The 13,773-nt window shown below is 39.7% G+C and overlaps 2 protein-coding genes across 4 annotated transcripts in view; one reads left to right on the top strand and one right to left on the bottom strand.

Moving 5' to 3' along the window:
• The window catches only part of LOC310636302 (L-amino-acid oxidase-like), a gene marked incomplete at its 3' end in the record, with an annotated part of 81,817 nt that extends 68,392 nt beyond the window's left edge, over positions 1 to 13,425 (bottom strand). For 2 of the 3 annotated variants that reach the window (XM_083356023.1, XM_083356022.1), the window contains exon 1: positions 13,337 to 13,425. In XM_083356023.1, coding sequence (XP_083212149.1) covers positions 13,337 to 13,349 — 13 coding nt within the window. In that variant the 5' untranslated portion in view covers positions 13,350 to 13,425. The remainder of the gene's footprint in view (positions 1 to 13,336) is intronic. The other variant, XM_083356025.1, reaches the window with a different exon arrangement.
• LOC310633533 (late histone H2B.2.2-like) lies at positions 7,940 to 9,420 on the top strand. Its single transcript, XM_083351263.1, has one exon. It carries the CDS (start codon positions 8,142 to 8,144, stop codon positions 8,589 to 8,591), a length of 450 nt encoding a protein of 149 aa, XP_083207389.1. The 5' UTR covers positions 7,940 to 8,141; the 3' UTR covers positions 8,592 to 9,420.
• Positions 13,426 to 13,773: the final 348 nt, after the last annotated feature.

Below are 13,773 nucleotides of genomic sequence, written 5' to 3'. Positions count from 1 at the left end.
GGGGGTTCTCCTAAAGGCATTCTTTTAGTAATGGCAGTTTCTATTAATCTCTATACCAGTCCTCTTACACAGGGGATTATGCAGCAGCCCAAGGCTACTAAAACTCCAAAAACTGCAATAAAAGAAGTCATAAGTGGCACCAGTATATTCCTCCATTTCCCAAACCATGATTCTAATACTCCTGTTATTGAAGTGTCCACTCCAGAGTTGGTAAACATGTCATTAGTTTCATATTGTGGAATTTCCCACCTGAGGTAATTTAAAATCAACTTGAATGCATTGAAATAGCCTCACCACTAGATATTATAGAGCATTTTATGTATTTGTTTTCATATCATATTTATCATATAACCAACTATATATTAACCATAGAAAAGTATCAACCATCCCTCCCTTCAGTGGCTGCTTCTGTGTCCTAATTATTGCTTTATTCTACTTTGGTATAAACGTTTATCCACACTTGATAAGAAATGCTAACCACCAAAACTTACCCAAATGTCAATTTTAGACGAAAATGCCACTGGCTGCCTCTTTTCCTCCACTTCTGGGTAACCCCCCCCCCGTTTCCCCTAGACCAGGGGTAGGCAACCTCGGCTCTTTTATGACTCATGGACTTCAACTCCCAGAATTCCTGAGCCAGCATGGCTGGCTCAGGAATTCTGGGAGTTGAAGTCCATGAGTCATAAAAGAGCCGAGGTTGCCTACCCCTGCCCTAGACATTACTTTGTCCGTATTTACAAACAAATTTCTTAGTAAAGAGCCAACATCGGAGCGCTCACCAAACTCTGCTTGAGTTTGCTTGCACACAAATCTTTACTCGAAACAACATAGCTCATTTATAATCCCAAAATTTTTCTCGACCCTTTTGTTTTAAACAAGGGTTGAATTACAATTCCTTCAATTCTCTTAGGTATTATTTTCTATCAGTGTGTCCTGCACACAGACATAAAAACATAAAAAATAAATAAAAACAAAACAACAAAAAGCAACTCCACAAAAATAAATAAATAAATAAACAAGCTTGATAAGATATTTTGAGTTACTGAAATAGTTTTGTACCAAACTCTAGTATCAACTCTTTGCTTTTAATATAAATTTAGTCAAATTCCAATTTAATCAGATTCCATTCAGATGGAAACAAATTTTCATTAAGTGGGTTAGAACATTTACAGATTCAAGCAAAACAATTCAGAGTCATTTGTTTTGGTTGATGGATATATAGGTGTATTCAAATTCTTTTCATTTATTTTCTTAAAAAATAACCTTATTTCTTACTCTAAAAGTGGGTATTAAATTTCACATCCACCTCACCTTCCTCAAACCAGAATTCTAAGCAGAAAAAAACAGTTAAAAAGATCACACACACCTTTTCCTTTCTCTCTCTCTCTCTCTCTCTCTCTTAAAGCAACACAATGGGGGGGGGGGGAGAGAGGAAAATAAGAAATTGCACAAAAAGGCCCTTAACAAAATAGTTTTCTCTTCTTCACCTGCATTTCCATGAATTGTCTCACACATCCTGCATGGGACTCTTCTCATGCAAACGCTTACTATTGCCTTTCCATTTCCCTTTTACAGCAACAACAAACAAACAAACAAATTCTGCAGTTTACTGTTTCTTTCACAGTCTGGGGTGGGAGAAAAACTCTCTCACACACAGACAGAGGATCAGCATACTCCCATTCAAACTGCTTTCATAAACAATTTCACATACAGATATTTAATTTCATACTTTCTCCTGACAAATCAGTAACTATTATTATAATTTCAAGGAGCTGTTCACAAGCCAATGAGCTCCTTTTTTTTAAAAAAAATCTTTCTTTCTTTGTAAATAAGGCCTTTTTATTAATTATTATTATTAGACACAACACAGACACACAGACACTACCTCCACACTCCTCTAACAAAAATGGACTATATATTGCCTGGGATCCAACAGGCATATAAACTTCTTTTATCAACCTATATGTTTAGTGCTTGACATAGCCAATTTTTAAAACTTCCATATTTTGAGCAAAATGCACTAGTGCATTTAATAGGATTTCTTGGCCAATCAAAATAACAATATTGAGTCATGGTACCTTTACTCTTATCCCAGGTGTATTTTCCAGATGAATCCATCCCATCCTGCTATCATTTAAATGAGCAATACTTTATCATAATACTATTACTTTTACCTCAAGTATATAGTTTATTCTGCCAACCTTGCCCTCAAATGAAGTAATTAAAACTACCTGTGGCCACTCTGTTCCCTCATCTATTTGTTTTTGTCCCCAAATAAAATAACAGTAGTCTTTATCTAAATCTTTTATCATTCTACTGTAAGGAGGATGATTCCATCCAGCCAGGATCTTCCCCAGGGGACTGTGAGGAAGGATGAATCTCCTTTTCCCTGGTCTAGGGAGTTCCCTGTTTGATCCTTCTGTGGCTTCTTGGAAAGTCTATTCCCCATCAGTGGTTACCGTCTGGTTCTCTTATCCTTACAAACCTAGTGAGATCACCTTATAGATCACCAAGTCACTTCTTCTTTTTCCCCAACAATCTCCTCACGGAGGTATGGAAATCAGGTACTCAAGAGTCCACACTCATTTTGCCTTGCCAGCCTTTATGGCTCTCGGGGCATCTCAGTCATACTCTCACAGGCCTTAGATTCACACCAGGCTACCCACCCAGCCGCCCAGGTAACTAAAAATGCCCGGATTTTCTTACCTGGGTCTGTGCACAGAGTTTCCTGGCAGATGGTACTTGACCCACCTCTTTTGCCTTGCCAGTCCTTCAGACCCTAGGGACATTCACACCTAGTGTATGTATGTCTTACCAGTCTTCCAGGACCCTTGTGGCATCCAAAAAAATGTGACCTGATTTCCTTTGTTCCTGGAATCCACTATTTAACGTCCGGTTCTTCACGGGTACCGGGCCAGGGGTGGTCACCTTTCAGGAAACCGTCAAAATCGATGTGGTGCCTGTCCCCTTAGGGGTGGCCACTCCCGGTGATCCAGGGACAGTTTGGATATCCCAGGATGAGCCCCCAAGTTGTTTGGAACGTGGCTCAAGATCCCAAAACAAATTTCCTTGGAACTCCAGCAACAAAGTTTTATTCAAAATGAAGTGTTTGCAAAGGCTTGGTGGACTGAAACACACACAGGAGTTCAGCTACACCTTATAGAGCTGTTTGACACATTTTTATATCCTAGCCCCCCTCCCCTATCACACTCAACGCCCCTTCCCTAATCATCTGATAAACTTTCCGGACCGCCTAAAACCACTGTCTTTCCCATGTTCCAGGAAGCCCCTTTGTCCATATCCTATCTTTCACCATCTAATTTTCTGTTAGCACAGTTCATCTCCTATAGTTATTTCAATATTTCCTCTTGCAATTTATAACTTCTCCTTTTCACATTTGTACCTGTCAATACTTAGATAAGATATATATTATTTCTGATCTTCAGTTGGCTTCTGCTTCAACCTTTAGACTCATTAGCAATTTCTGAATAATACTTTATTCCTTTCAGAAATAAAAAAGCAGAATTCACACTTAAGTGGCTGTCCCTTAGAGGTTAATAGCCATCCACTCATGAAGTTTAGTGGATGGTTTAGGCCAGGGGTGTCAAACTTGCAATGATACATGACGCGTCATGACGTATCATGATTTTTTCCCCATTGCTGGCAATGGGGTGGGCACGGTTTCGGCATGACACATCCTGCCCGTGGGCTGGCAGTTTGACACCCCTATTTTAGGCCATGCTGTCTTTCACTGAATAATCTACTTAACAGAATAAACCAGTTTCTTAACCTGAGCAACTTTAAGATGAACTCCATACTGTCTGGGGAATTCTGGGAACTTGAACACCACACTTCTTAAAGTTGCCAAGCTTGAGAAATCCTGGAATAGATACATGGCCAAACTGGATATGGATATGCCAATGGCTATGAGTGACCTCAAACAACTATGAATGAATAAAAATAAATAAATAACATCCTTTAAGCAGTATTTACCCCACAAACAGAACTATAACGCTATGGGGGCATTAAAAGACTTCCTGCAAGACTGGTTTGATTTTCAGCATAAAAGTGGAAATGTGGGAAAAAGAATCCGAAAACAGCTGGTACAATGTTGTGCAGATGCTTAAATGTTTTCTCTGTTGATTGTTTTTCTAGCTCAGCTTGAAGCAGTACTCTAAAAATTTGATTTAATTGTCTGAAATGTAATTTGTGAACAGGTTGCTAAGCCATTTTATTTTTAAAAACACCCTTGTTCAGTTGATGCTCATCAAAGAATGCTTGCTTAATTGGTCATTGGCTTTCTAATTGTTTACTGATAGTCCTCAATTTACAACCAGAACTGAGATTGGAACTGCAGTTGTGAGTTGTTGTGGTCATTAAGTGAGACACCCAGATGACTGCTTTGCTCAATAATCACATTCCTAGCATTTGTAAGTGAGCATGCAAGTGGTTGCGCAGGGTGCCTCATTGGGTGGTCCAGTCCCTGGGAGGCCCAGCGCAGACCATGCATGAACTGGAGAGGTGCTGCAGTGTGGTACAAAGCTTCAGCTGCCCCAGCCTGGCTCTGTAGTGCAGTTCTTGTTGGTGGAAGCACTGGGCCTAGGCCTGAAGTAGGGGCCTGGGGTCTTCAGCTGTCTCACTCAGCTGCCATCACCCAGGCCTCAGTTTCAGCCCTAGCACCGCCATGGCCTCTAAGGAACGCTGCCCAATTCCACATATCTGCCTATGTTTCTCCTATCTAGGCCACCAAGAGGAAAATGTCCTTGGCTTTAGGGCCTGCTGCAGTCTCAGCCTGCTGCCACTAGCTAGGCCCCAACACTAGTCCTAGCATTGCCATTGCCACTCAGAAATTCCAGCTCACATTGTTCTCCAAGGCATCTGACCCTTGAGGAATAGTGTGATTGGCCCCATCACCCATCACTCCTAAGAATCTGCCTCGCATAGTTTACCTTCTGGTGTTTTTCTCCTGCTGTTGAGAGGCCCACATGGCCCATCCAATGCAGCTCCTGGTTCCACACCAAGCCTTCCCCAAATCCGCCTTGGAGCCAATTCCAACAGGACTTTGAAAGTCTTCTAAAGCATCAGATAGACTGCATGGGCATCTCAAGAGCAGGAGAAAACTGCCTGGAGGTAAGCAATGCCCAGCAGATCTTGGGGAGTACTGGGCAGTGGGGGCAATCACATAGTTTTCAAAGGCTTATGGAGTATGGCATAATTGCCTCCGCTCTACGCTGCCTACCTTCAAGGGCCCGAATTTTTATCACATGGTTGCAGGGTTGCTACAGAATAACAGAGTTGGAAGAGACTTTGGAGATTGTCTCTAGTCCAACTTTCTGTTCAAGCGGGAAGCCCTATAACATTTCAGACAAATGGTTGCTTAGCCTCTTCTTAAAAACCTTCAGTGTTTTAGCACCCACAACTTCTAAGGGCAAGTTGTTCCACTGATTAATTGCTCTGTCAGGAAATTTCTTCTTAGTTCTATGTAGTTCTAGGCAGCATGGGTCATACCTCTCTTTATCCATCACCTTCATCATTTCAAACAGTTACTGAGCAAATGGTGGTTAAGTCAGAGTTGGAAGGGAGTGCGTCGTGTGAACGCAGCTCTTGTGTGTATTCCAAAGGGTGGGTGGAAGGAAAAGCCCCTTTGGGCTTCAAAAGGGAGGCTTTGCACCATCTGCATCAGACGGGCCTGAATCGGGCTTGTGTCAGACACTTGGCAACTGGCATGTAAGTATTTTCCGGCGTCTAAGACGAAAAATCTTGAAAATCTTCTCAAAAGTCGGGGGTCGTCTTATACGCCCAGTCGTCTTATACGCCGGAAAATACAGTACCTGGTTTGTGTTTAAATTTCCAACATTCCTCTGACATGTTTTTAAACATTTTCGATAAACTTGGTGGCAAATGCCATCTCTAAAACATTTTATATAAGTTTTCTTTGTATGAAGCTGACATTGTCAATTTATAGTTTCTTTCCCACAAATATTGCCACTTTTCTAAGTCTATATTATATCCAAAATTCTTTGCCCATACTATCATTGTCTCTTTTACTTGTTCATCTTCCATTTTGAAATTTAATAAGAAATTGTACATTTTTTGATTAAGTTTTCATCAGAAGTTGATCAAACATAGTCTTTATTTAGAATATTTTTGCATGCCCATATTTTATCAAGACTGACTAGATTTGGATGTATGCAGGTTCCCATTGTTGAAAGGCATCCTGGAATTTTCAAATAAATTTTACATTTTATTTTTTCCCAAGTTAAAAATAATGCATTTCTAATACAGTGGTTTTGGAAGTATTTATGTATTCTGTTTTTTCCGTACCATAGAAAAACATGCCAACCAAGTTGCAGGTCATGTCCCTCCAGATACAGAGATCTTTTATTTTTAAGAGTTATCCATTCTTTTATCCATGTTAACACTGATGCTTGATAATATAAAGCCAATCTGGCAAGCCAAAAGCCTCCATTTCCCTTGGCTTCTTGTAACATTTTCAATTTAATTCTAGCTTTCTTTCCTTGCCAGATGAATTTTTGAATTAGAGAGTTTAAATCTTCAAAGAATTTTTCTCCAGTTTTATAGGTATCCTTTGAAATAAAAATAATATTTTTGGTAATATATTCATTTTCACTGTAGCAATTCTTCCTAACATTGACAGAAGAAACAGCATTCTCCTCCCCTTGGAAAGGCCCAACGTAGGGGCTAAAAGAATCATTTCAAGAAAGACCTAAGAAACATTAAAATCTTTGCTGCCTTATTATATCCAAGAAATCCTGTGATTTACTAAAGTTCCAGCTTCACTTTCAAGAATAGCTTAGAAAATGCAGTTTGTGGGATGTGGTAAACACCACTGTGCATATTCAAAAATAAGTGAACTACCTGGGGATGAAGCAAAGGTTGGACTGTGCTGCCTGCACTAGAGCTATCCCATACTACAAAAAAGAATCAGAACACTCAACCTGACTTCAATTATTTGTGAAGTGGCTTCTGATCAGAAAAGGAACATCGTATACTGTGTATCTTGTTTTTCCAAAAAATAAGGATTTTAGCAGCTTTAATTACTCTCATGTGTATATTGCATTTTATTTAACATCTCTTATGATATTTCTAGTTTAAAATCCTATGTACCATTTCTAGTTTCAAAATCTTGACGTGATCACTAGAAATTAAAATATTCAATTAAAACAATAGGATCTAAGTCAGGGGTCTTCAAACTTGGCCCTTTTATGACTTGTGGACTTCAACTCCCAGAATTCCTCAGCCAGCATGCCTGGCTGAGGAATTCTGGGAGTTGAAGTCCACAAGTCATAAAAGGGCCAAGTTTGAAGACCCCTGATCTACGTAATTGTGGACAGGCAAATCTAATTATGTCACACATTCATGATATTGCTATTAAAAGAACAAAATTATCTTCAGAAATGGAATTAAAGGTATGTGAACTCTTGTAGTTCTTTTGCCTTGGTCATGAAACGTAAAGGAACATTCATACACAAGCAATGCTATCGAGGATAAACACTGGGGTCAGCTCCTGTTCTCATTTTCAGTTCCTCATCAAGGAAGAATAAATTCCTTTCTTGGAATTTTCCCATATAAAAATTGTTTTCTGTGGATTTTATCTCTAATTTATTTTTAAGAAGATGCTTTGTCTGTTGAAGAGCTACTGAAATATAGCAGAGATACTTGGTAAAATAGCATTCACCCCAAAATTAGGCTACTGCAGGCTCCATTTCCAGCGAGCCAAGAAAACGGTACACAAATTATAAAGACCCCCATAAACTCTAAATATTATTTTGCATTTAAAGATAATCAAAAGGATTTGGGGAATAAGAGCAAGATTTGAGGGTGAGGATAATGATCAGTGAAGAAGATAAAAATAAATTTTCATTGCAAAATTTAAATATGGTCAGGAAATCCTTGAACCAGAAAAGGGTGGCAGAGTTAAACTTCATTTCTTGAAGATTACAAAAATTAGGTCACAATCCTGTCCTGTGTAACAAGGGTATCACGGATACAATGAAGGTAGGGCTACCCAATCAGCATACTCCATGCAGATCTCTCATTTGCATGTTATTGTCTAGGAGTGATTTTGTCTGGCAAAAACCTGGCGACATTTCAGGCAGGCACTTCAAGAGAACAGAACAATGGCCGCCAGACAGCAAGGCAAAAGGAAAGTCAGAGATGCAAAGAGAAAGAAAATCCAAAAGAAGCATCAGCCAGCTAAGCAGAAGCAGAAGAAACGGCAGCCTAGGAAACAAAAGAAGCACCAGGCTCGTCCTAAGCTTCGGGTCAAGCAGGCCTCTGCCACCAAGTCAGCGGACAGTGGTCCAGAGAGGATCTGCTCCCCAAGGCGGTTTGCCTCCAAGGTCCTTCGGCAGATGCCCAAGGTGAGGATGGAGGCCAAGGCCAGGAGCCTGATGAAGACCTTGCTGACCGATGTCTACGACAGTGTGGCCACAGAGGTGGAGAATTTGAGCCAGAAGAACGAGCTGTCCGACATCAGTGGCACAGATGTGCAAGCTGCCTTGAAGGAAGCCATGACAAAGGAGCTGGCCAAGCATTCGCCCGAGCCCACCAGCACTGAATGTGCTTAGAGAAGCATCCTCCTGCAGGGAGCCAAAGGGAGAAGACCAAAGATCTTAAAAAATATCCTAGAGACTTTAAAATATTTTGCTGCCTTAGGAAATCCACTGAATCCTGTAACCCATCACTGCCTCAGATGCCCATCTTCAATCATCTTCACAGACAATACAAACGCCACATTTAAGGTGATGCCAGCAAATTCTCCCTATTGTTGAATGGAATCAGCTGAGCAGAGAGACACCACTGCTCTGGACAAACCAGCATAGAAGACGGGGCTTCCAAGAGAGAAAAGAGTTGCCGTATGGTTTTTCTGGTCAACAGGATTCGAGTGACTTTATTCGTGTCTTCCAAATAAATCGGGCTTTTAGCAGCTTTAATTCATTGTGTTTGGTTTTTCTTCCTTAATTACTGGAAATCTATACTTCATGCAGAAAGATAAAGGTGACTGCTGATTGATCATAAATAGGAGCAAGACGACTGAAATTAAATTACAAATAAAAGCCTGTTTCAGGGGGTCCTCAACTCCTAGAGACGGCATGGACTCATTCAGGTGGTCTTTCTGGCAGCCTCTTTGGCATTCTCATATTGAGGCATAAACGTATAATTTTAAAAAAGGAAATGAATAGGAAATATAGGAGAGGTTTGAAATGGGAATCACAAATGCAAGTCTTAAAATACCCTCAACCTGTTATATTGAGAAATGGGGGTTATAAAAAACATTTACTTTTGAAACTTATTTGGCAAAGATAATCGCCATCTCCATATGGCCCACGTCTTTCCTGATCAATTTTTTTTCCAGTCGATCCATAGACGTAGCCGCCTTCGAAAAAATAAGCAAGAATCTCCTGGATGGTTTTAAAAAAAGCGTCTTTTTCTATTAACTTGTAGGTTAACATAATATTCCCAGAATGAAAGATACAGTATTAAGTAGTTAATCTGGTGAATTTATTAAACTGGCAATGCCTTGGTTACATATTTATTTTGTTACATATTTATACTATAAAAAAACTTTTAGGGGATAGTGAATTTTAGGGGCATGTTGCTATAAAATGGGATACTATTTATTGAAAGACAGTTTTAAAACTGGCAATATTGCATTAGAATTTTTGTATGGCTACGTTTGTGCTTTTCATAGATAATTTGTATGATCTTCCATATGAAGAATGACAACTGTTCATAAAGCAGTTCCTTTGTTTTGAAGCAGCTCTTCATGTCTCTGTACTGTTAGGTTAATTGTACAAAATTATTTCTCAGTTGTTCATATACTAAAGTTTACGTGCCAATAAAAACAATTGTTCCATTCACCCATCGTGATTCTGTGGTTGAAAGTTAACAAGAAGATTGCATGGAGAAACTTCAAGGAGACAGTAGCTTCTTCTATTTTGGTTGTTCACTTCTGTCCACAACTGGGAATTCTGACAGTTGGTCTGCACAATTAGATTGTGAAAGTTGACAAAATGCACTACTACCAGATAACTTTATCTTTTTGAGAGTGTAGTCTTCATTCATTTAAGATTTCTTCCCACCCATAAACTATTCATTAGCAGTTCTAAATGCAAAGCATGTTGCATTTTTGTTATAGTGGTTTTAATTTAATTTTTTTAAAATCATTTAATTTAAAACCAGATTAATTTAAACTGATTCAGCTGGTTTAGAGACCTCTCCCAAGCTGCCGCCGTCCCGTTCAGAGACCTGCCGCATTCGTCCATGTTTGACGAACGTGGCAGCTCTCAGAACCACCATAAAAAAGCGATGCAATTTCTCCTCAAGAGAGAATGGTGCAGACAGACACCTAAAGCCTGAAAGGTCAGTCTCACTGCATCACCACAGTTGGAAAATACCCAGAGGGAGGTGATTTTGTTTGCCTATTTGCCCCACGCAGGCAGCCAGTTCTGCAGCCATCGAATCAATCAATCACTCTTAAGAATCTGCCACGCATAGTTTACCTTCAGGTGTTTTTCTCCTGCTGTTGAGAGGCCCACATGGCTCATCCAATGCAGCTCCTGCTTCCACCAAGCCTTCCCCAAATCCGCCTTGGAGCCAATTCCAACAGGACTTTGAAAGTCTTCTAAAGCATCAGATAGACTGCATGGGCATCTCAAGAGCAGGAGAAAACTGCCTGGAGGTAAGCAATGCCTAGCAGATCTTGGGGAGTACTGGGCAGTGGGGGCAATCACATAGTTTTCAAAGGCTTATGGAGTATGGCATAATTGCCTCCGCTCTACGCTGCCTACCTTCAAGGGCCCGAATTTTTATCACATGGTTGCAGGGTTGCTACAAGACTGTAATTCTGGGCAGAATAACAGAGTGCGAAGGGACCTTGGAGATCTTCTAGTCCAACTCTCTGTTCAAGTGGGAAGCCCTATAACATTTCAGACAAATGGTTGCTTAACCTCTTCTTAGAAACCTTCAGTGTTGGAGCACCCACAACTTCTAGGGGCAAGTCGTTCCACTGATTAAGTGTTTTCTCCTTAGTTCTACATATTTCTAGGTAGCATGGGTCATAACTCCCTTTATCCATCACCTGCTAAGCAAATTGTGGTTAAGTCAGGACGTATGTACCTTTTATGAACTTGCTTTGTAACAAATTTAACCTACCGTACTAATTTTTAGTATGCTCTTCTCATTTACTACAAATATTAGAAATGTATCAAGGCAAATTGGGTATCACCCATCTCATTAATTTGAATTTGACCACTTGATCAAAATTGGCTTTCAGTAATTAATTTCATCAAGATTTAATTATATTGGACTACGCAGTTTCTCTTCTTCCCTATCTTCACCACAAGTACAAGCAGTCATTTATATTACAACAATGATTGATAATAATTCCCCAAATGGCAACTATTTTAAAATGATAAAAGGTTATGAAATCTTGAGATCTAATCATGGAATAATAATAATACATCTGTGACTTCACATTGTGGTGAACAAATAATAATAATAATAATAATAATAATATAATAAAATAATAATAATAATAATAATAATAATAATAATAATAATAATAATAATAATAATAGACAAATTCACCATCAGTCAATTGCAAAAGGCAGCTTTACAGGGAACAGCTTACATCTGTGGTGGCAAACCTATGGCATGGGTGCCACAGTTGGCACGCAGAGCCTCTCTGTGGGCATGCATGCCGTTGCCCCAGTCCTAGGCCTTCAGCTGGGCTTTATAAAACCTTTTCACTTTAGGCCTCCACTGCCATGTACAAAAAAAAAAGTTCAATCAATCAATTTCAACTTCTTGCGGGGAAAAAAAAGTTCTCACAAAGTTGGAATTGATTGATTGAACTTTTTAGTCCCACCCAGTCTGCTGTTACCACTGCAGCCATGCCCACCCAATTGGCCACACCCACCCAAAGGGCCATGCCCACCCTGCACCTGTGACTTCACATTGTGGTGAACAAATAATAATAAAATAATAATAATAAAATAATAATAATAATAATAATAATAATAATAATAATAATAATAATAATAATAGACAAATTCACCATCAGTCAATTGCAAAAGGCAGCTTTACAGGGAACAGCTTACATCTGTGGTGGCAAACCTATGGCATGGGTGCCACAGTTGGCACGCAGAGCCTCTCTGTGGGCATGCATGCCGTTGCCCCAGTCCTAGGCCTTCAGCTGGGCTTTATAAAACCTTTTCACTTTAGGCCTCCACTGCCATGTACAAAAAAAAAGTTCAATCAATCAATTTCAACTTCTTGCGGGGAAAAAAAAGTTCTCACAAAGTTGGAATTGATTGATTGAACTTTTTAGTCCCACCCAGTCTGCTGTTACCACTGCAGCCATGCCCACCCAATTGGCCACACCCACCCAAAGGGCCATGCCCACCCTGCACCTGATGATACATAAGTGGGTTTTGGGTTGCAGTTTGGGCACTCGGTATCTAAAAGGTTCGCCATCACTGGCTTACATCCATGGTTCTGACAGATGAAGCTCTTCAAAGAACTTTACAGCATTGTTTACCTTAAAGAATCTTTATTTGAGAAGCATAGCATCGGCACGTACATGGTTGAAGCCAAAATCTGAGTTCCCCTCCCATGAGCACATAGTATGAAATTCCCTCCTCCAATTAACAGTCATAAATCACATTCTCCAATTAGTTTGAAATGCAGGCTTCCCCTCCAGTTCTCCAGCCTGCCAATTCTTATCATCTCTTATTTCAACCTTGGTTCACTCACTAGGTTCAGTATTGTTATGTCTAGCTAAACTCCTGTGCACATTCCTCCTTCTCCCAGCATCATCTAATTCCAACTCTAATTCTAAGAGTTAAACATAAGAAGAAAATGGTTGCATCACCATCTATTGTCAAAGCAAAAACATCCAATGTTAGCAGCGCTGACACTGTGACAATACATCTAACATCATAAAACATTCACATATGCCTATCCCAGGTCCTTGGGAAGGACTTGATAGGTGGACAAAAATGCCAAATCCAGTCTGAACATCTGACTATGCGATAAACCATTAATAAAAAATGTCTAATCCAGTCTAAACATTTGCCCAACTGTTCTTCGAGCCATAATATATTAAATAATACATTTCCTTCAAGTCATAGTTCAGTTAGTGTGTCTTAGGCAAAAAGGTACTTACAGACAGTGCTTTTTTTGTAAAAGAAAAAGGTGCTGGAACTCACACATGTCATACAACCCACCTTGCCTACCCTACAGGGCTCCATCCAAAAAAGGTGCCAGAACTCCATTCTGGGCGTTCTATGACAAAAAAAGCCCTGCTTACAGAAGTCATTCATCTTATTGGCTTGAAGACTGTGGATGGCAATGCTTGGAAGAAAAGTTACTGATGCTAAGCAAAGTGCTCAAAACACTTTGATTCACAGGTCGAGCAAACGCATTGGAGAATGCTTTTATACTTTAACCTTCTCACCTACACTTTTATCCTCTCCTAACATTTTAATTATACATAAAACAAGGAACAAGGAAATCAACTCTTTTGAATTTACACCCATGAGGAATCCACATGAAAGGAACACATCAGTTCTGAGAATTATCCAAGAATTTTAGATGCTGCTTATGCATCTGGATCTAATTGTAAAATGAAAAGATGTTTCAGTCGACTATCCTGTCATTTCACATCCAAATTCCTCTTGCAATAATCTAAATAGTTTAAAAAACTTGATTGAGCAAGCTGGCTGGGGAATTCTGGGAGTTAAAGTC

This window comes from Vipera ursinii (assembly GCF_947247035.1).
Source record: "Vipera ursinii genome assembly, chromosome: 2".
NCBI lineage: Eukaryota > Metazoa > Chordata > Lepidosauria > Squamata > Viperidae > Vipera > Vipera ursinii.
This window is presented reverse-complemented; position numbering and strand designations above follow the sequence as displayed.

What these genes read in the sequence shown, in the direction of transcription:
- LOC310633533 (XM_083351263.1), top strand. Translation starts at nt 8,142, where the DNA reads ATGGCCGCCAGACAGCAAGGCAAAAGGAAAGTCAGAGATGCAAAGAGA.